A 20454-nucleotide genomic window follows, 5' to 3' on the forward strand; every position below is an offset into this window, starting at 1 on the left:
CTTGCTTCTCTTCTGCCAGTTCTCCAGGGCTTGTTCATCAGCCCTCTTATCTAATCATATTTCTTCAAATATGATCTTATTCGAGCCCACAGCTTAAAATGCCATCTGTGTTCAGATTTGTTTTTTCAAGAGATACTTATTGCTCACTTACTGTGCCTACTATATATATAGGTAGGTGTGTAAGTTACGGCACTGTTCTAGGCACTGGAACAAAACAGTCATTGTGCTCCAAGCACATGAAGCACCTGGCATTCATATTGCTGGAAGTATAAATTGGGTCAGTCACTTTGAAAAGTTGCCATTGAATACCAAGTGTATCTTATGACTAAGAAATTCTAGTCCTTACTTATATATACCCAACAAAAACACATACATATCCTATCAAAAAACCTGTACTAGAATTTGTATATTCATAACAGTACTGTTTGTAATAGATAAATAGTGGAAACTACCCAAACTCCTATCAATAATAGAATGGATAAATAAAATGTGTATATTCATACAATGGGCATGAATGAACATTGTGTATGAGTATCACTAATATAACATGAAAGAAAACATGCAAAATAATACATTGCATATGATTCCATTATATAATAAATGGAATCTGGCAAAATAAATCTCACTGTTAGAAGTCAGGCTGGTGATGATCCTTTTAGGGGGGGTCATTTAGGTTTGTTTACTTAGTTTTCATGGAGGTGCTGGGGATTGAACCCAGGATCTCTTGCATGCGAAGCATGCGCTCTACCACTGAGCTATATCGTCCCCCCTGGTGACTATTCTTTTGAGGGGAAGTAGGGTGTTGTGATTAGAGGGGAGCAGGAGTGAGTTTCTGGTGCAAGCATAATGTTCTATTTCTTAATCTTGGTATTGGTGACAGGGTGTGCCATTTGAAAATTCATTGAGCTGTATGTACACTGATGATAGGGGACTTATAAATTTTATACTTCACTTTACACATTTCTAAATGTACTCCTAGACAAAAACCCTTTGCCTTCAGGAAAATCATGTGGAATGAGACTCGTGACTCCAAAATCTTTTATCCACTTAGACCTGACTACTAAACTCTAGACTCAGCCATCGCCTACTAGATACCTCCACCTGGCTGTTTGATAGGCATCTCAAAATAGAAATCTTGATTTTTCCCCCTCAAACCTATTATTTCCCCAGCATCAGTAAATAGTACCATCCACCCAGCTGCTTAAGTTTAAAACCTGAGTGTAACCTTGATTCCTCTTTCCCCACCCCTGCCCTGCCGGCCGCTCAGTTACCCAGTCCTATTGTTTCCTCCTACCCCAAATAGATGCACTTCATTCCCTGTGTGGTCTGAGCCACTTCATCGCAGTCTTCTACAATAGCTTCCTGACTGGTTTCCTCTGCAGCTCTTCCCTTTGTACGATCTCTTCTCCACACACTAGCCTTAGTGATCTTCTTTAAAACCAGATTTGCTGAACACCTTCCGGTAGTCCCACATCCAGATTCTTTACTTGTGTCTGCAAGGCCCATCATGCCTTGAACCCTAACCCTCCCATACTCATCACTGAATTCCACACCTCCCCCCGCCCCCATCATTCACTTTACTTCAGCCTCAGTGGTGGACACTCACTGCTCCTGGGCAGCCTGTGCTCAGGCCTTTGAATCTCAAGAAATTGAATGTCACCTTAGTGACTCCCTATCATGCTTCACCCAGCTCCAATGCTTCATCTAAAATTGTCCATACGATTTTCGTTTTCACCATGGTTCACGTTTGGTATTTTCTTGTTCTAAAGTGTGGCTTGCCCCATTTAAAGGAGAGCATCATGAAGGCGAGCACCTTGCCTTTCTGCTTTACTACTCAGTCCCCCAGTACCTGGAACATATTAGGCACTCAGATATATAGTGAATGAATATAGCACAGTAAAGAAAAAAGCAAGTTTAGGATGTATGATTCCAAAATATTTTTATAGGAAAAAATGTACACATAGAGAAACATCTGGAAGGATATATACCAAAATATTAACATTATCTCTGGTGGTAGAATTGCAGGTCATTAAAACTTTTTTCTTAATGATTGCTTCTATCTCCTAGTTTTTCTATTATGAACTTGTTAATAAAAAGTTATAAAATATTCTATCATTTAGGTCTTAAAGATTTTCATCTGAAATGGCTCTGAGGCATGAGATGTTGTAGATCTTTAAAGCATGTGAGGGATGTATAAAGTTTCATCCTTTTCTGTCATGACCCTGGTGTCAGTGAACATACCCAGTGACAGGTTTCAACTTATTTTGAGTTACCTTTGTAACTTCAAGATTCAGGACAAGTGTCATCTCAAAGGCATTTCCACACGTGAACACATCATACTACACAAATGACAACAGACCACACCTGGCTATTTGGAAATGAGCATGGTCTTCAGGGTTCCTGAACCCTCTGAAATTATATGTGAAATACTGTGTGGGGGCAGGCTCATGCGTGTGGTTTTTCTGAGTTAGAGGGCTCTTAGTTTTCATTAGCATCTCTAAGATAGATCCATGCCCTCCATCTTGCCAAGTTTCTTACTATGTGACAGTACCTTTCCCCAAAGAACCTGTTTAGGAAAAGACAGTGTGGAGTTGTGGAAAAGGATGCCCCAAACAAATGATCTCTTGCGTGAAATTCATACATTGAGGAAAGGCTGTCCTTACTAAAATATGAATGCCTTTTGTGTGTTAAGGCCATTATCTGTCATCAACCCCTTAGAGTCAACTCCTTTACCTTATCCTTCCATAACATTGCACTTGGGATCTTTTCAAATGCCAGCAAGAAGACAACTCTGCTGGAAAGTAAAGGGCCAGAGTAGATGGCCTGAGACTTCATGACAAGCAAGTCAGACAGCTCTGATGGAACATGCCAACTCCTATCACATAACTGAAACAACAGTATCGGGAAATAATACTTAAGACAGCAAAATTTTCTAGGTTTCTGTGACCCATTAATTTTAACCCACTAATGGGCTTACCCCCCAGTTTAAAGCATAGCTCTAGACAGATCATCTTGTATAGCTTCAGTAGTGTGGACTAGGGAGGGTAACTGTTTAGTTAGGAGGTACAGGGAGGTGTGACAGTCGGAGTTGGGTGGTGCTGGGGCTCTAAATAACCTGGGTCAACTAGGCTCTGCCCTTCACCAGCTCTGTGACCTTGGACAACTTATTTAAGCTCCCTATATAAATTAAAGGTAATGGTAAACTTAATGGGGATTACGCTGCAGTTAATAATAAGCAGTAAACATTACCTGCAGGCATTAAAGAATCAGAACAGAGATTCACAACCATTCCCCCCACCTTTTTTATTCAGAAGGCCTGCCCAAAAATGAAGCCCAAAGTGTAAGAATAAAAGTGGAGCTTTACTGGATGAATTCGGTTGGTGGGGCCTAGACTGCACAGAAAACACGAATGTGCACAGGGTCGGAATGAAACACCCCATTTTTATTTTACTCTGCCTCTCTGAGCTGTCCTTTACCACCGTTAGAGGACAGTAAATTCTACGACTGGGACCCAGCTCATCTTACTTAGTAGAGAGATTTTAGAAAACACAACATTAAATTCTTTGCTAAGGCAGAGAAAGCAGCAGTTCGTGGGCACAATCCAGTCTGTAATCACATCTTTGGGGGTAAGCTGTGATTTAAAGTAGTGTACAGTGTTTGGAAAATCAGGATGAAAGTGCAGATTTCTCCAGTGAGGCCACGTAGGCTACCACTGGCTGAAGCGGGTCCCGGGCACTTCCCATGGTCTCCCCACTGAGACCAACTGTTGGCTTTTGTCATAGCAGAGAAATCTTAACCCACTCTTGTCTTGTGTGATCTGCCTGGCCCCTAACGGTAAGGTACATATTGTCACATGACGGTGCCTCATGCCCAGATTTCTGTGGTGAGGTCAGCTGATGAAACACCAAGTAGCCGCACACCACCTGACCTTCCCTGCAGCAGAAGTCCAGCAGCCCCTTTCACTGTTGCTCCTCTGCTACCCCCTTTTCCAGACCTCAGCTTCCTTTCCTTTTCTAGCCGGGGCTGATCCCCACCTGGTTCTAGTTCCTATCTCCTCTTACTCTAATCCTTGTTGCCTGGCTCTGGCAACTTACCGGCTCCTTGTTAACTGCTTTGCTTCATCTCACTTCACTTGCTAACCCCTAAATGCACCCTGTCCTTCTAGGCTTTAAATGTGTTGCTTAAAAAATCTTTCAGATGTAGCTCTGTGGTTCTCATAACTGGACCAGCAACCTTGCAGCGTCTGTTTCACTACCACTTTCAAGGCCCAAAATTGTAAATTTTTCCAAGCAACTAGTAGCCTTTGAACTATGCCTTTCTAAGTTGTTTCATCTATAGCTTCAATTTTTCCAGACTATTCTTGAAATTAAAGCTAAATCTTACTCTTTGAACATCAGGCTTCTCTAACGTTCTCCCCAAAGTTTCCATCCTCAAACCACATCTCAAATTACCAGTTCATCCTTAAGCACTAATTCACTTATCACAACATTCAGATAAAATATCTTGAGGAATTTTCCTTCAGTGCCTCACTTTTCTTTTTTATCAATGTCTCTTCCACAAAAAGCTAATTTTCTTTGAAAAAATATCTTCTGGCAGGGCAGGGCATAGCTCAGTGGTAAAGTGCATGTTTAGCATGCACAAGGTCCTGGATTCAATCCCCAGTACCTCCAATTAAATAAACAAACAAACAAACAAACAAACAAACAAACCTAATTACCACCCCCCACAAAAGAAACACCTTCTATTCCAGGCTCTTTGTAATGAGATTCCTCCTATATCTGAAACGCTGTTTGTACCTTTACCCATTTCCTGTCATTCAGATTCATTTCTGGGTTATCTCCATGCCATAAACTAAAACCTAGAGGGTGGTGTTGAGTGATTACACCCAAACAAGCAAAACATGTTGCTTCAAAGTAAATATTATGTCTCCTAAATGTAAAAACTATAGGCTTTAACACATTTAAAATTTTAGGGCCAAAAGGTAATTATGTAATGAATATCATAGTACTATCCTGAAACAAAGGTTTTCACTATCAATAAATTCTGTGACTTGAAATTTAAACAATTTGACATTACTGAATATATTATTAGGATTCTTATGGTGAACATTAGCATATGACTAGTACAGAAATAATGAAACTTTAATTTTTAAATGCACGTGTATACTTAGGTTATATATTTTTACAATTTCATATTTTTCTTAAAAGACTATGCAGAAAAATTTTTCCTATAAAACTTCGTAGGGTACCATCATGTTTATTGTAAGTTAATATCAAGCTTTCATAAAATAGAAACTTAGAACATTCTAAACGTTACCATAATTTTATTGTAACAATATCAAAATTACATAAAATATAAAATCAAGCAGAAAATTAGTAAATTCTGTTTCTTTAGATGGTCTTCAAGAATCTCAGAAACCTTGAAGTTTGCTGAAAATAGAAAATATTCATAAAATTAAACATTTTGGAAACCTTACTGTACATTCCTTAATATTTAGTTTTAGTTAATTAATTTTTGAAATAGGTCAATTTGCACATTGTTCCAAATTCAAAAGGGGACACAGTGAAAAGTCACTCAGTCTCATACTCTATTTCTGCGCTCCAGAAGCAACTGTATATCCTTATAGTCTAATCATAGATAAGCATGTGGAAGGGAATAAGTGCTTTACAAACACATACACAAGTGGTAGGATACAGTGAACACTACTCTATGCTCTTTTTCAATTAATAATAAATACATTATACTTAGCTATGACTTTTAAAACTAATCCCTTTATGGCTTTGAAATTTAACATAATTTAGAAAAGTTCTAAATAAGTACAACTTTTAAATGCATATACATTTAAACTATTTATTTTTCTATTATAAAAACTACAGTAAACATAACTGCACCCACTTTTATGCATAAGCCAAAATATACTTGTAGGATATATTCCTAAAAGTGGAATTGCTGGTATATGACGTTGAAGTTTTAAGAAATCTTGTCAAATTGCCCTCCATAAAGGTTTTTACCATTTTTTATTTTGACCAACTTTGCATGAGAATAGGTGTTTCTCCCCTACATCGCCAACGTTGTGTTTTTAAATAAAACAACTGTATTTGGGAGTACATGTTGAAATAGGGTTACCCTTATCTACTTTGGCTATATTTCTGTGATTAACTCTACAATATGATTCCACAAATATTCTAAGAAAAGATTTCTTCTTAGGAGAAACTAATCAGCATTCTATCTTGAAATTTTTTCTCTCTCAGAAATAAAAGCACATCAACTTGTTTGACCCAGCACTGAAGAAGTTCCTGAAATTATCAGTACAGTTTTTGTTTGGAAATATAGTTTGGAAATTATGTCAAGGGTTTTTAGCATCTGAGTCCACAGAAGTTAAAGGGACCAATCATTTCAGCTCAAAAGACAGCACCAACTGCAAGACAAGGACTATGCTAGAAACTTTTAAGAGGGACAGGCACATAAGGGACTTCCAGTACAATGTGTAAGGAACCGTCAGAAATCTACTTACTGTACTCAGAACACAAAATTCTGCATGGCACTCAAGGAACATTGCACAATGTAACTGAAGTGTCTTGTGCTAGCATAATTAATAAATCAATTAATTTCCTATTGTGGTTTGTTCACTTATATCCCAACTCATTAAAACAAGAATATAAAGTGGTTTACAGAGATAGATATAATAAAAAGATAAAAGTAAGTGAATAAGGAAATTCAGGCAAGAAAAAAATACAGATCAGAAAAGAAGATGAAGACAGAGCTGCAGCCAACATTTATGCCATTAATTCCTCTGCAGCTGCAGCTACAGGTGGGATACAGGTTTGGCTGTGCTTCTGGCAGCTAAAGCAAAGGGAATCTATTAGATGTATAGTTTCACCAAGATAAAAACAGTTGCTTGGAACACGGATTTCTCTTGTCCTGAGACCTGTTCAAAGTGCCCACTATTGGTTTTCATAGCAGAGTAAATTTTCTGTGTCTGTAAGTTTATACCAAATCTCAGTTCAGTAAAAGTCAACCTAAAGATGGAAAAAATATGTTCCAGGGGTGACATAACCCTGGGGTCATAAAATCACTGTTGACAACAGGGACTGGTGAGACTGGGTAAGAGCACTTGCCCTTAGCTAAAGTCATTTCAAATCAATTTTTTTTTTTTAAGGATTCAGTGTGGGCTAGGTAAAGTCAAACACATGTTAGATTTATGGAATAGAATCTAGAATATTGGTGACCTTTATGAAGAGTGTCTGTCTGGTTATATTCCAAAAAGTAAGCAGTGCCTGGAATACAGTGAGTCAAATACATGTCAAATGAGTGAATCCAAGAATAAAATTTAGAATATCTCAAAAAGTAAATGGACTTCAGTCCTCCATGAGTACTGAATAGGAATAATGCATAAGGTTTTTTCCCAAGAAATATATATAAGAAACTGTTAGTCGTGGTTTCAGGGTTAGAAAGCAGAAGTATTTTTCCTTTTCAATTTTATACTTTTCAGCAGTTTCCAATTTTTATCATATACTGGTATTCATTTTTATTTGAATAAATATATTAGTAATAGAAAGAAAAAAAGACACTTAGGCTGCTGTTCAAGATTATATTCTCTAATGAGAACCCGGAGGGTAGTTATTTGGTTATGGTTCTTAACTGGAAGTGGGAGCTTTTTCAAAATACAATTAGCTAGGAAATCACACATTAGGATGCCTGAATCTAAAGGAAACAGTGTTGACAATGCATATTCCTGGGTTCTACAGCTAGAGAGACATTTGATGAGTCTGGGGTGGGATCCTGGAACTTGATATTTTTAACAAGGACCCCAGTGGATTCTAATGCAGGTGGTCTATAGAACAGCCTCTGAAAACCACTACCCACCGGGGGATTCTTTTTTTCCCCAAGACCTCCCCTCTGCCACTGCAGCCCCTCACCATCATCACCCTCAATCCAGTCCCCCATAATTCTTTGCTGCCAATTTAAGGCAGATTACCTAAGTTCTGAGAATCAACCATGTGGAGGGCAAGGCTGACCTCTCAGAGGAACATCATCACCAGGGGCCAGCCTGTGAAAGAACTGGCCACCTCCACAGCTTGTCTCTCAGAGAATAGTTCTTACCTATTTCATACAAACGTGCCATCAATTACGTCCAATTCTGTGTCACACAGTATGAACACAGCAAGTTCAGCCTAGAACATTTCCAATGGGCTACTGTAGACATTTTAAACAATTTCAGCACACCTACAGAACATCCGATTTTGAGCAATATTCTACCAAGAGACAGCCGTTTCTTGCTGTTCCTGAGAGCACACTTACCTATCTTCTACTGTCTTATTGGAAGGATAAAAAACTTTGAATGAAAATCCACTTCTTGGAAAAGAGCCCTTTGGAGAGAAAAATGCCCATAAGTGAATACTCAACTTTTATAAAAGAATTCCTATTTTTTTAATCAAATTCCTTGCTCGTGACTTAAAAATGTTACCAGATGTGACTATAAAGTAATGAGACAGAGCTTTGCATGATCTTTATAAAGAAAAAATATCACTATAAAATATCTGCATTAGAAGTAAAAAGTCTTTCAAGTTAACTAGATAGTCTTATGCTAACAGATGTGACTGGAAATGCTTAGAAGTGGTTCTACTTAGTGTAAGGAATAAACAGTACTGGGTGATGCTAAAAAAGCATGTAAGACACTCAAACATCACGTTCAGGAAATCTTTCCTGCTCTTCTCCCTGGTGAAAATCTGGGTTTGATTTCAACCTGTAACATTCCTCCAGTGTGCCCCCAAAGCAACTAAACAGTAGTCACACATGCAATTGTCTGTCCATTACTAAACTAAAGTTTCTGAGCAGAGACTCCGTCTTTTCAGTCCTTGTGTCCCTGGCACTAATGCAATGCCTGGCCCACTGCAGGCATTCATTAATGGGAAGAAGTATCAAGCAGGGATGAAGCAATGTCAAAAGCAAGTTTAGGGTTTGCCCAAAAGGTATAAATAAGGTAAAAAAGATATAATGATGGTGTAGGACGTGGTGGTTTATTCATTTACAGGATAAGAAAGTGGAAGAATTCAAAAATGAAGTATATGCAAACAGAGTATTAACTATGAGAACGCCCAAAGAGTTCAATTTAAATAAGGAAATAGCATCACTGTGACAAGAATATGGAAATGTGAATAAAGATTCTACAAAATCAGGCCACAAATTTCAAACAGTGCAACCAAATCAGTTGACTATGCTCATCCTTACAGCAGTAGTTCCCAACAAGGGACAATTTTGTGCCCTAGGAGACATTTGGCAACTATATGGAGATATTTTCTATTGTCATAACTGGGGTTGCTATTGGCATCTAGTGGACAGAGGCCAGGGATGCTGCTAAATAAACACTGTACAGTGCTAAATAAACCCTGTACAGTGCACAGGACAGTGCCCCACAGCAAAGAATCATCTGGTCCAAAATGTCAGTAGTTCTGTGATACAGGAAGCTGGACAAAATTAATGTGTTTGAGGAAAGCAGTAACGAACAGTGAGGGAGGATGTTTCACAAATGACCGAGATGAAACAAAGTATTAAAGTTTAAAATTCACAAGAATCAAGGAAGCATACAGATTAAAAATCACTAGTAAAGATACTTGTTTGACATAAACAGTAACGTGTATGCAGCAAAAATTCCGCAACTTCAAAAAGTCGATCATACTTTTGTAGAAATTCAGAAGCAACTACAGGATTCTGAAGCAATTTCAAGTTTCTGCATAAAAATGAAATAGTACATTGTGTCCCAATAAGAATTTCCACATTCATCAGACTTAGATTTTTGGGATTTGGGCAATTTCAAAAAAAGAAAAGAAAAGAAAAATCATCCTCCAAGGACAAGTACCATTAATATGTTTAAAGAGAATGGGATATGGGCTCTGGAAGTAATTTCCAGAAAGGAATGTCAAGGTAAGTTACTTTGAAGGGGAAAATACTCATTTGCATTTATAACCTTTGGTACTTTTTTTTTAAAAGAAAAAGTCACATTACTTTATAGTCACACGCTCCTTTGAAAGTTTAAGAATGTATTTATATCAAATTAAGTCAATGTTTCCTTTATATTTTCAACAGTAACTGATTAAACATGTTTTAAATTTAAGTATGATACATAATGTTAACTACGTTCTTACAGGGTTTATGCAGAGGCATTCAGTATTGGTCAAAGTAAAAGGATCGTATTTGTCTGCGATGACAAGCAGATCGGGCACAGGGTACACTCTCAGGGCATAGTCATACGCCCAGTACACCGGGCAGACATAAAGAGGTAGAGGAGTCAGGTGTCCTTGGGATAAGATAGTCTTTACAAACTACAAAAGAATGATACAGAACAAAACAAACTTCAGTTCACTTGTAGAAGCTAAAACAGCAACAAAGAATTTCAAATTAAATACTAATTACCAAAGAGACTTAGAAGATTTGAGAAACAACTGGGAAAACTGAATCACAGAGCTTTGGGGACACTGATATAAAATGAAATTAACTATCCTGTATTTTAGGAGAAATTTATGAGTTTTCATTTAATATCATAAAAGTTACTCCCTCAAATAGTCACTTTGCAGCAACTATATTTTTAGCTGCCTAGTGAACTCACTTATTAATGCTGTTCATCTAAAAATAATTCCAGATCTTAAGTAATACCAAGAATATATATTTAGCCTACATACACTTTAAGTATTATATAATAAATACAAAAAATGCTCTGTATGATCTACTTCCATACCTCACAAATGAGAATACATGTAACCAGTGATTGACAACTGGATGTCACGAATCTTTTTTTTTTTGGATGCCAGGAATCTTGAAGCTAACATGATAAACACTACACATCCTCCTGATGTGAGCATAGACTATGAAATTATTTAATAAACATGATAAACATGAACATTTTATTTAAATAAATATATACAGAGAACAACAATGTAAGATTTATATGAATTTTACAAATAAAATGGGAAGCTCCAAAGAAATTTACTTCTTGTTCTGGGTTTTTCTCTGTCCATGAGGAGACACCTTAGTAAGAAAACTGAGAAATACTGACCTAGTAACACAAAATTTCCTTACTGACAAAAGTATGTTCGAATTACTTTGAACCATAAATAAAAACAACAAAAGGGCAAGTGATTAAGTGGCTGAACAAAATTTTATACAATGCAACATGTAAGATACTTTAATAAAGAAGACATTTAAACTTACATGATTAGGAATATCCAAATTGCTACTAGGAAAACGGACACAGTTTCTGCACATTTTATTCACTAAGTCTTCACGAAAGACAATAATTTCTTGTGTACAATACTGAATTCTGAAATGAAAACAGGAGTTGAATTTGACTTCCTCAGATCACAATATGAGGTAATTTTAAAGGTAAAATGTTTTACAATACAAAGCCATGCCCACTTCCCACCATTCACCACAGCAAAAATTCAACCAGAATCTATTCATCCATTCATTTGACAGTAATTAACTGAGCTTTTCATATGTGTCTGGCACTATTTTAGGGATGGGCGAACAAAACAGAAAGATCCCAGCTCTCATGCAGTTTACGTTCTATTAGGGGAGGGCGATCAGGGAAAATGTACAATAGACATGATAATTATATAGTGTGTTCGAAGATGATTAAGTATATGGCAAAAAGGAAACAGTTAACAGGAATCCTTTGGGGAGAGGGAAGGGCTGGAAGGCTGGAGTACTAGACAGGAGGATCAGAACAGGTAGGGCTCATAATGAAGTTTAATCTGAGCACAGACTTGAAGGAGGTGAGAGAGTCAGGCAGACATACAGAGGAAGAACACTGCAGGCAGAGGGAACAGGCGGAGCAGAGGCCCTAAGATGAACCATGCCTGGCACATCTGAAGAATAAAAGGAGGCTGGAGTGGCTGCAACAGGTGAGGAGAGGAGGTAGGAGAGGAAATCACAGAGGAAAGAGGGGGTCACATGCAGGGCCCTGGCTACCACTGCAAGGATAAGGGGCTGTTACTGAACAGCATGAGGGGTCCCATCCTTCTGGGTACATCTTACATTTTAAAGGATCACTCGACAGTGTGACGGATAGACCACAGAGGGGCAGGGGTGGAAGCTAGAGACCAGTGAGGAGGCTGTTACAGTAATTCAGGCTAGGGAAGGTGGCAGAGGAACGCAGAGGCGGGGGGGGAGGATAGAAAGGTGGCCAGATTCTGGATATATGTTGAAGTCCTCCTTCAAATTTTTGAAGGACTCCCTGAAAGCCTGCATGTGGAGAGAAACCTCGAAGTTTGGGCTGAGCGACTGGAAGGATAAAGGTGCCATGAGCTAGGATGAGGAAGGCTACAGAACAGGGTGGGGGCTAATGGGGGAAGGTGGTCAGAAATTCAGTCTGAAGTTGTCTATTAGACATCCAAGGGGAGAAGGAGGCAGCTGGATATGTGAGTCTGGAGTCTGGGAGAAGGATGCAAGGGTCGTCAATACATAGAGGGTATTTCAAGCCTTTCGACTAGATAAGGTCAGTGAATGAGTCAATGGAGGTAGAAAAGAGGTGAACCAAAGACTGAGGTATTCCCTCAGTAAGAGCCTATGGTCACAGCGACTGGCACATATGGTAAATGTGTAATCTTTTCATTTTCCCATTGTAACTTTTCTCCAAGGATGTGTAATTGGAATATCTATTTAAATCTCTATCCATGATTCAACCTCCTAAATTCAGTATTAGTGAATTTTTTAAACATAGTTAAAATATTTGTAAAGTTTTGGGAAAGCTCAAATAAAGAGAAATTTTTTCTTTTTATCCCATAACAATAAAAATTCAGACAAATTTTAAGAAACAAGTTAATTTTTAAATGAAAGGGGAAAAAATACAATACAAAATACTAATATTTTACCTGCAAGGGTTAGTTGTAAAAACTGAAAATGGTACTCTTTGTCTGAATTCATCAGTGATGCTTTCAGCAAATGGTGGCCTATAAAAACAATTTACGTGATATAGTATATATTTTTGAATTTCACAGAATTTTCTTCACTATTGCAAATATCTGAATGAAACTTACCTTGGTAAGATGGAACCAAATCCAGGGTCCTCTGGGCCAGGTACAAACACAAAACGACTACTGTAGCAAAATTCAACATAATTCATTCTAAAAATGTTATTGCATCACTATCCAGTAGTCTAAAACCAAGTTATTGTCTTTAATTAAATCGTGAATTTTTAAAAATTTAAGTTTCAACTTTAAATGATTTAACTTTAAAGAGACACATGTGGCCAATAACTATCATATTGAAGAGTGCAGCTCTAGACCTTCAGAGTAATGTCACCAAGAAATTCAGAATAAAGGGGGAAAAATGTACTGAAAAAAAAAAAAAGAAATTCAGAATATGCTTGAAATTATCATTCTTCCCTTATATTTTTCATTATAAATCTCGACTAGAGTGCAACATACATTATTGTGATATGAAGATAATTTTATCTCTTAGCTGTACTAATTTTCTCAACTTTTTCTTCTATTTTCTTAATAATCACTGATAAAACTTAGGATTCATTTTTTGTGGTTTTAAAATAAAACTGAATAAAAAAATACAGTAGTAGAAATCATTACCTTTGGTGAATATTTGGGTATTCACATATTATATCTGCCAAAGTTTTTAGGGAATCTAAAATTTTAAAGGGATATTAAATTTAATTTGCATATAATGCACATAAATCAAATTTTATATAGTTAGATACAACCCTACATCTTTTGAATGAGATTAAAATATTATAGATTATTTCTTATCAATTTAGTTTATATAAATGTATTAACACTTATAAATAGACCCTCAATACCTTTCAAAGCTTGAACCTGATTTTTTCCATATGGTGCAGATAAAAAGTTACCACACAGAATAAAGCAGGTTGGAGGTGCTGGTGAATAACCTAAAAATAAAAGAATAAATGAACATCACTTTTTTAGCCTAGAAATCAAATTAAAAATCTTTTATTCATTAGTTTTTAATAATAAAGCCTTACTATTTTAAAAACAATACCTTATTTTAATAGCTTATTATAATAAAAAAATAATAATAGTGCCCATTTATTGAACACTTATTTTGTGCCAGGCCCTGCAATGGCATGGTTAATCTCACAATATCCCTGTAAACTGAGAGAGAGATTAAGTAACCTGCTCAAGGTACCCGGCTGCAACTGAAACCCAGTTCTATCAAACTCCAAAGCCTGACCTGTTACCCACCCTTGATAACATGAACTCATAAGAGTTCAAAAAATAATAGAAAAAATGACACCTACCAGAAAACATGGTGTGAAGTTTTTCCAGTACTTCTACTTGGTCCAACCAAACATCAGATACAAACACAAACATGGCATCTTTATTCTCTTCTTCTAGTTGTTTTAGTTTTGCAGAGGTCTTCACAGATGTATTAGAGGGCCCTCCAAAAAAATTAATATTTCCATAGTATGCCCTAGGTAATTATAACATAATTATTATCAACTACATTCTGTTGGAGATATGAGATTATTTTCCCATCAAGGTAAACTGTACCATGGAAATATATTATTTGTAGCACTTAAAAAACAAACAAGTTTGTTTAAATGTTCTAAAGTGAGAAACTGAAGCAGTAAACAAAATATTTAAAGTAAGAAGACAATCTGTATCATTTAAAACTTACTAAAGCAAAGATTAAAATAAATAGTAATTTCCTATGTAGTTGAAAGTAGGAGAAATAGGTAATCAATTTGAATAATAACTAGTAAAAGCCTCAAAAAAAGTGCTAGTCATTTGACCAAATAATTCCACTTCTAGAAATCTGTTCTAAGAAATTAAAGGTGTCTACCTTCATCCTAGAATTGTGAAAATTTGAAAGGAAGCCTAAAGCTTGCCAAGAAAGGGTCAGTAGGAAATTGGAGTAATCTTCTGCACTCCCAGCCTCCACTGCTTTTGCTTCCACTGGCTGCCATCCTACAGTTCCCAGCTCAAATGGACAATCCTAGAGAGGCCCCCCCACTGAGGATCCCAGAAGAAGTCAGATCTCCCCATTACACACACTTGTAGGACCCTGCACTTCTCCTTTATAGAACGTATCAAATTGGTAATCAGCTAATTATTTGTTATTGTGTTTTTCAATTTTTTATTGAAGTGTAGTTGATTTACAGTGTTAGTTTCAGGTGTACAGCAAAGCGATTCAGTTATACACATTCTTTTTTTTTTTTTCAGATTCTTTTCCATTATAATCAGTTAATTATTTGGCTGATGGTTTAATGTCTATCTCGCCCATCCAGCACCTAGCCCAGAGCCTGGCAATATAGCATGTGCTCACAAAATATATGTGCCGAATGTCACAAATCATGTAACAAAAAGAGTATTTCATGGTAATGGAAAATGTTGACTGCATATCATTAAATGAAGAGGCAGGTTACAAAGCAATGTACAGTACGTGTCCATTTTTAGTGTCCCAAAAAAGGGAACAGATGTAGATGTACATATTCACACATAAAAAGAAACTCTCAATATGTGTCCGTATCTTGTTAGAGTTGATTCTTGTTATTTTCTGTAATTACATTCTATAAAGTCATTGCAAACACTGCAGTAGGTAATAGTGAACTTTGCTCCTAAGGGAAATATGTAAATATATCAGGTAGATTTTAATATTAAACCCTGAAGGAAAAAACCCAAACCATCATATTGGTAGATTCTATTTTCTTCATTTTACAAGAGAAAATGAGGTTCAGGTGTTAAGTGAGTAGCCTGAGGCCATCCCCAAAACAGGTGCCAGTGTCAAGTCACAATTTTGCTGTTATCACAGGAAGGAAATAAGTTGATATAATTGTATAATGATTTCAATTATATACCCAGGCATAAACCAAAGCATCATAGAAATACCTATTAAACTGGTTCTTCAGAAATTAAAACTCTAACATCTTCCATCCTTGATTCACAGAATATAAGGTGCAAAGACAGAAAGAGGAAGGCCTGGCAGTACCTATTTTCCCAAGAAAAAGTCTAGGGATTCTAGGAACTCAGAAAACACAAGTCACATCCCCGGTACCAGTGAAAGAGAGAAACACAGTAATGAAATCCCAGCAAATCTCTATCCTAAAAAAATTATATGATAAACTAGGCAACGGTGGGAAGGCAATAGGTCAGCATAAATCCTTTTGGGACAGGACGATCTTGTAGAGACCTACTTGTATTTATTTATCCCTAAAACAGTATTTTATTCATAAAAAATACTAAAAAAAAAAAAAAAAAAAAAACCCTGTTGCTGAATCCATTGACTACCACCAGAATACAGCCCTCTGAACTTTACCTTGGAGGTATTTTAAGAGAAAAATAATTTATAATCCTAATCTGAAAATGATTATTTTACCTTACTGTACTTTATGACAACTCATACCAGTCTGTTGGTGTACTAAACACACAAAAACAGTTCAATTTAGAGAAAATGGGATAATTTAAATGGAAGATTATTTGAGACATTACAATGGTGATCTCTTGGCTAAACTGAAATGAATGGTAATACTCAGAGCCAGTTTCCTTGATTATACCTCTCATTCCAAAGTAGTAATTTTGAGGCATATATTAAACTAAAACACCAAGACAACAGCAATTATGCTTTATAGTCCCCCAAACCCCTCCCATGCTATGCAAAGTCACAAACTAGCACTAAAAGCATTCACTTAGAAGTGAGCTGGCTTGATGAGGGCTTGTATTCTCTGTGGTGTGACCAGCACTTTCCCCAGGATCACTTCAACAGGAAGAGCAGGTACACGGCAAGGGCTCCCTGCCAGCAACTCCCAGCCGGCAAACGTGGCCTTGGCACCTGATTCACACAGGCATACTGGGACTAAAATCTTAATCCTTACACTTCTTCTTGAAATCATCATGGAATCTCAAAATCAGAAGGCAACGACTTTAATTCCCCCAGAGGTAGCAAGCTCAAATGCTTACAGGCTCCAGGAAGGTAATACTACATATCAAAACAGCAGCCAGCTGAAGCGGACGAGGTCTAAGTGAGGGTGTGCACGCATACCTGCGCAAGGTGGGCGACCACTGCAGTACAGTTGTTTCAGGTGAGAATTCAGGCGCAGTATCACCAGATCTGATTGTTCAAGAGAACTTAAAAATCTAGCCTTTTATAAGAAATCTACTAACTTTTAAATATTGGAAATTAATTTAAAATGTGTTTAACACCTCAAAGGGGAAAACCTAAAAGTCTGTAGACTACATTCAACCTAGCAGGACACCAGCTACAAGTTCTACACCATCATTCTGACTCTGCTCAAACACCCTGAGTGACAGGGAACTCACTCCTCTCAGAGAAGGCCCTTTTGGAAGAGCTGTAATATTATAATGATTTTGCTTCTGTTAAAGAGCTATATACTCTGCCTCTTGTAACTTTCACTCAGTAAAATACAAAAATAAGAACTTTATATTACCATGGGAATTATATTCTGCTAAGTGTTTTCCTATCTTTTACCTCAGTTGAACTTCTCATCAGGCCTCTAGATAAATAAGATTGACAGATTGGAAATCTGTCCCGGTTAAAGTCAAATACAAAGATGTTATTGCAAGTAATCTAGAAGCAACTCACTAGTTTTCAGTTACATATAAAGCCCAGTCTTTTAACTCTCATTTTCCATTATTTTGCATTCTGCCACAAAGCCTGAGGCCCTGTAGTAACTGAGATATGATATATTATCTTACAATTGTTACTGCCAATGATCTCACAATCATAGTATTACAAAATTCACGTAGAGCTTCAGTCAAACATATTCATACCTAGTAGTACTAGAGGGTTCAGTGGGTGGAAATCCAAAGGCATTGACATGAAACACCTGATCTTCAAACCAACCTGAAAAGAGATACGTAACGAATCACTTTCATTTGTCCAATTCTCCTTCTTGTTTGAAATGATAAAACTATAGAATACAAAGCAGTAATGCTAGATCATCATCTCATCCCCAGGCAACTAACTACAGAATCTGCCAATCCCACTTAGCTACATACCAACTTCAGATTCAGAGACAGCCTCAGTTGTATAAAAAAATTCGTGATATAGTAACAGATTTAGAAGTAAAACTTTCTCATTTTTTATTTCACAATACACGTTAGAGTACAGAGAGATAGGTATACAGATTAAGAAATATTTCATTTTATGACCATGTAAAATCTGTTTTTGCCTAACTTTACTGAGATATAATTCGTATATCATATAATTCACCCTTTAAAAGTATATAATTCAGTGGTTTTTAGTATATTCACAAGTTGTACAACCATCACCACTAATTTCAGAATATTTTCATCAACCCAAAAAGAAACCCTGTGCCCGTCAGCCATCTGAGAGTTACTTAATGTTGTCAAAAGTATGCTCTCATAATCAATATTCTCCCAAATTATATCATGTTAACATATTTTAACCAATGTAGAAATGGCTTTACTGTAGAATGAGGAGGAGGACAGGGAAAAAGTATATTGACTTACCCTCTGCTAAGACAAAGCATGACTCCGTGTATAAACCACTATGGAACTGGTACACAACAATTAAGGAAAATAATTCTATTTCTATGCTTGAGGTGGTGATAAAGTCAACATACATCTTGCACTCAACAGGACTTCCAAATAATAAATTCAAAGACTTCATATTTAAAACTGTGAATATATCATAGCTTACAAACTTTTAGGTTTAAATATCCCCACGTCTGATTCTAAGATGTAGCCTGGTACTGTTGATAGTATAGATCACTCTTCGCATGTTATAAACTTCCTCAGTGATTTGTCTGGATTCTCCAAATAAGGAGGAATTAAAGGTTTTTTGTCTTTGTTTAGGATTATATCTCTAAATTTCTACACCACCATATGGAAGTTACACTGGGAGCCCAAATAGGTAAATTTGAGAATGATATATAATCATTTTCCCCAACTCATGCAACATAGTTTAGAAAAATAAAAGTGAAGGATATAGCTTTACTAAGATCCAGTTGCACTGTTCCTGTAGGATCTTCCAGAAAAAATTTTCCCTGAAAAAAAATTAAAAGAAATATGTCCACATTTATATAAAAATGAATACTATGACAAAATAATTAAAATACTGACCATTTTGACAACAGAAATATAGTAGAGAGTATAGTGCATTTTTAAAAAATTAGTTAATTCCTAGTCCAGGCTTTTCCTTTACTAGTCTGGAGACCACAAAGTAATTACTTAATTGAAACTCAGATTTCTCATACATACTTGATAGGTACCTGCAGAATGACCACTGCCGATCAAGAGATGGCAAGAGGCACACTGGCTGGCTGCCATAAGAAGGGCCTCACCCGGTGCCTTCACCCAAGAGAGCCAAAATCATCTCCCCGGGACCAGGATGTGGTCTGCAGCTTTGCTTGTTCAGACATCTAGTACTCTCAGTTCAACCAGAGGTCACTGGGGGACTAATTTCAGGCTATGCAAACTGGTGGACTGCATATGACACTCCTTCCTTATGTCTACTCAGGAAACCAAGTGCAAATGAAGAGGTTACACCATGACTGAGAAAGGCACTTTCAGAGAAGGGTACATTTCTGTAGCCTCTGTAGAAATGCGATATGTAACCAACATTTTATCAGTCTGAAGGCTGACAATAATAGTTGGATGTTTATCAAGTTTAACTTACCTCTTTTAACTGGGTTATCATTCCAAGGACAATCACATCTCCGATTTTGGTTGTACAGCCCAACAGGGTTTCTATTGTTTTAAGCTAAAATAAAATGAAATAAATTCTTAAAGACTAAAATTATGTTCTTTTAAGAAACTAATCTTTTTATTAATAAATAAATTTTGAGTGCACATTTCAGTATTTATACCTATCTTACAGTAGAAAATCAAATAAAACTTACAAAATATAATTTTATCCTACAAAAAGCTAAAGTATCAACTGATGACAGCTTGGAAGACTTATGCCTAAAGGAACACCATATCAACAGAGGCCCTTATCAATGACTGACGTTTCATACTATATTATTTTGAATAATGATAGGTATATTTTTCTTTAAAATATAAAAAAGAATACAAATTTTACTTATTTGATCAGTACCTCTTAAAAGTAAGTGGAAAAAATATATTCCAATTTTATTTAGTATTTTGAAAGTCTGTCACTATTATTTACATTCTCAATCTGACCATTATATTTTTATCAGAAAGTTACAGGCAGTAATAATTGGGGCACCATTTTAAAAAATCCTTTCCAATCCTTTTCTGTACATATAATCCTAAATATATGTTAATACACACATATATAATTTATAAACACACACCATATAGTTTTTGCTTTATTTGCAAAGATGAAATCATATTACTTGCATTATTCTGCAACTTAACTTTTTAAATTTAATATATCTTAGACATTGTTCCATTTAACTATGTATAGATACACTTCATTCTTTTTAATGAATAGAGGTATCTATAGGATATATACAACAGTTTATTTTACCAAACAGATTTG

General features: G+C 36.3%; 1 protein-coding gene across 2 annotated transcripts in view; it reads right to left on the reverse strand.

The window, feature by feature from the left end:
* Positions 1–5306: 5306 nt before the first annotated feature.
* Positions 5307–20454, reverse strand: part of POLE2 (DNA polymerase epsilon 2, accessory subunit) — a 28150-nt gene continuing 13002 nt past the window's right edge. The window contains exons 7-19 of one of the 2 annotated variants that reach the window (XM_032481969.1): positions 19627–19710; positions 18938–18994; positions 18459–18507; positions 17757–17829; positions 14267–14439; positions 13808–13897; positions 13581–13635; positions 13035–13094; positions 12870–12947; positions 11209–11317; positions 10146–10322; positions 8302–8369; positions 5307–5429 (exon numbers count right to left, since the gene is read on the reverse strand). In XM_032481969.1, coding sequence (XP_032337860.1) covers positions 5411–5429; positions 8302–8369; positions 10146–10322; positions 11209–11317; positions 12870–12947; positions 13035–13094; positions 13581–13635; positions 13808–13897; positions 14267–14439; positions 17757–17829; positions 18459–18507; positions 18938–18994; positions 19627–19710 — 1092 coding nt within the window. In that variant the 3' untranslated portion in view covers positions 5307–5410. The remainder of the gene's footprint in view (positions 5430–8301; positions 8370–10145; positions 10323–11208; positions 11318–12869; positions 12948–13034; positions 13095–13580; positions 13636–13807; positions 13898–14266; positions 14440–17756; positions 17830–18458; positions 18508–18937; positions 18995–19626; positions 19711–20454) is intronic. The other variant, XM_032481970.1, reaches the window with a different exon arrangement.

Source organism: Camelus ferus, chromosome 6 (assembly GCF_009834535.1).
Source record: "Camelus ferus isolate YT-003-E chromosome 6, BCGSAC_Cfer_1.0, whole genome shotgun sequence".
Classification (NCBI taxonomy): Eukaryota; Metazoa; Chordata; class Mammalia; order Artiodactyla; family Camelidae; genus Camelus; species Camelus ferus.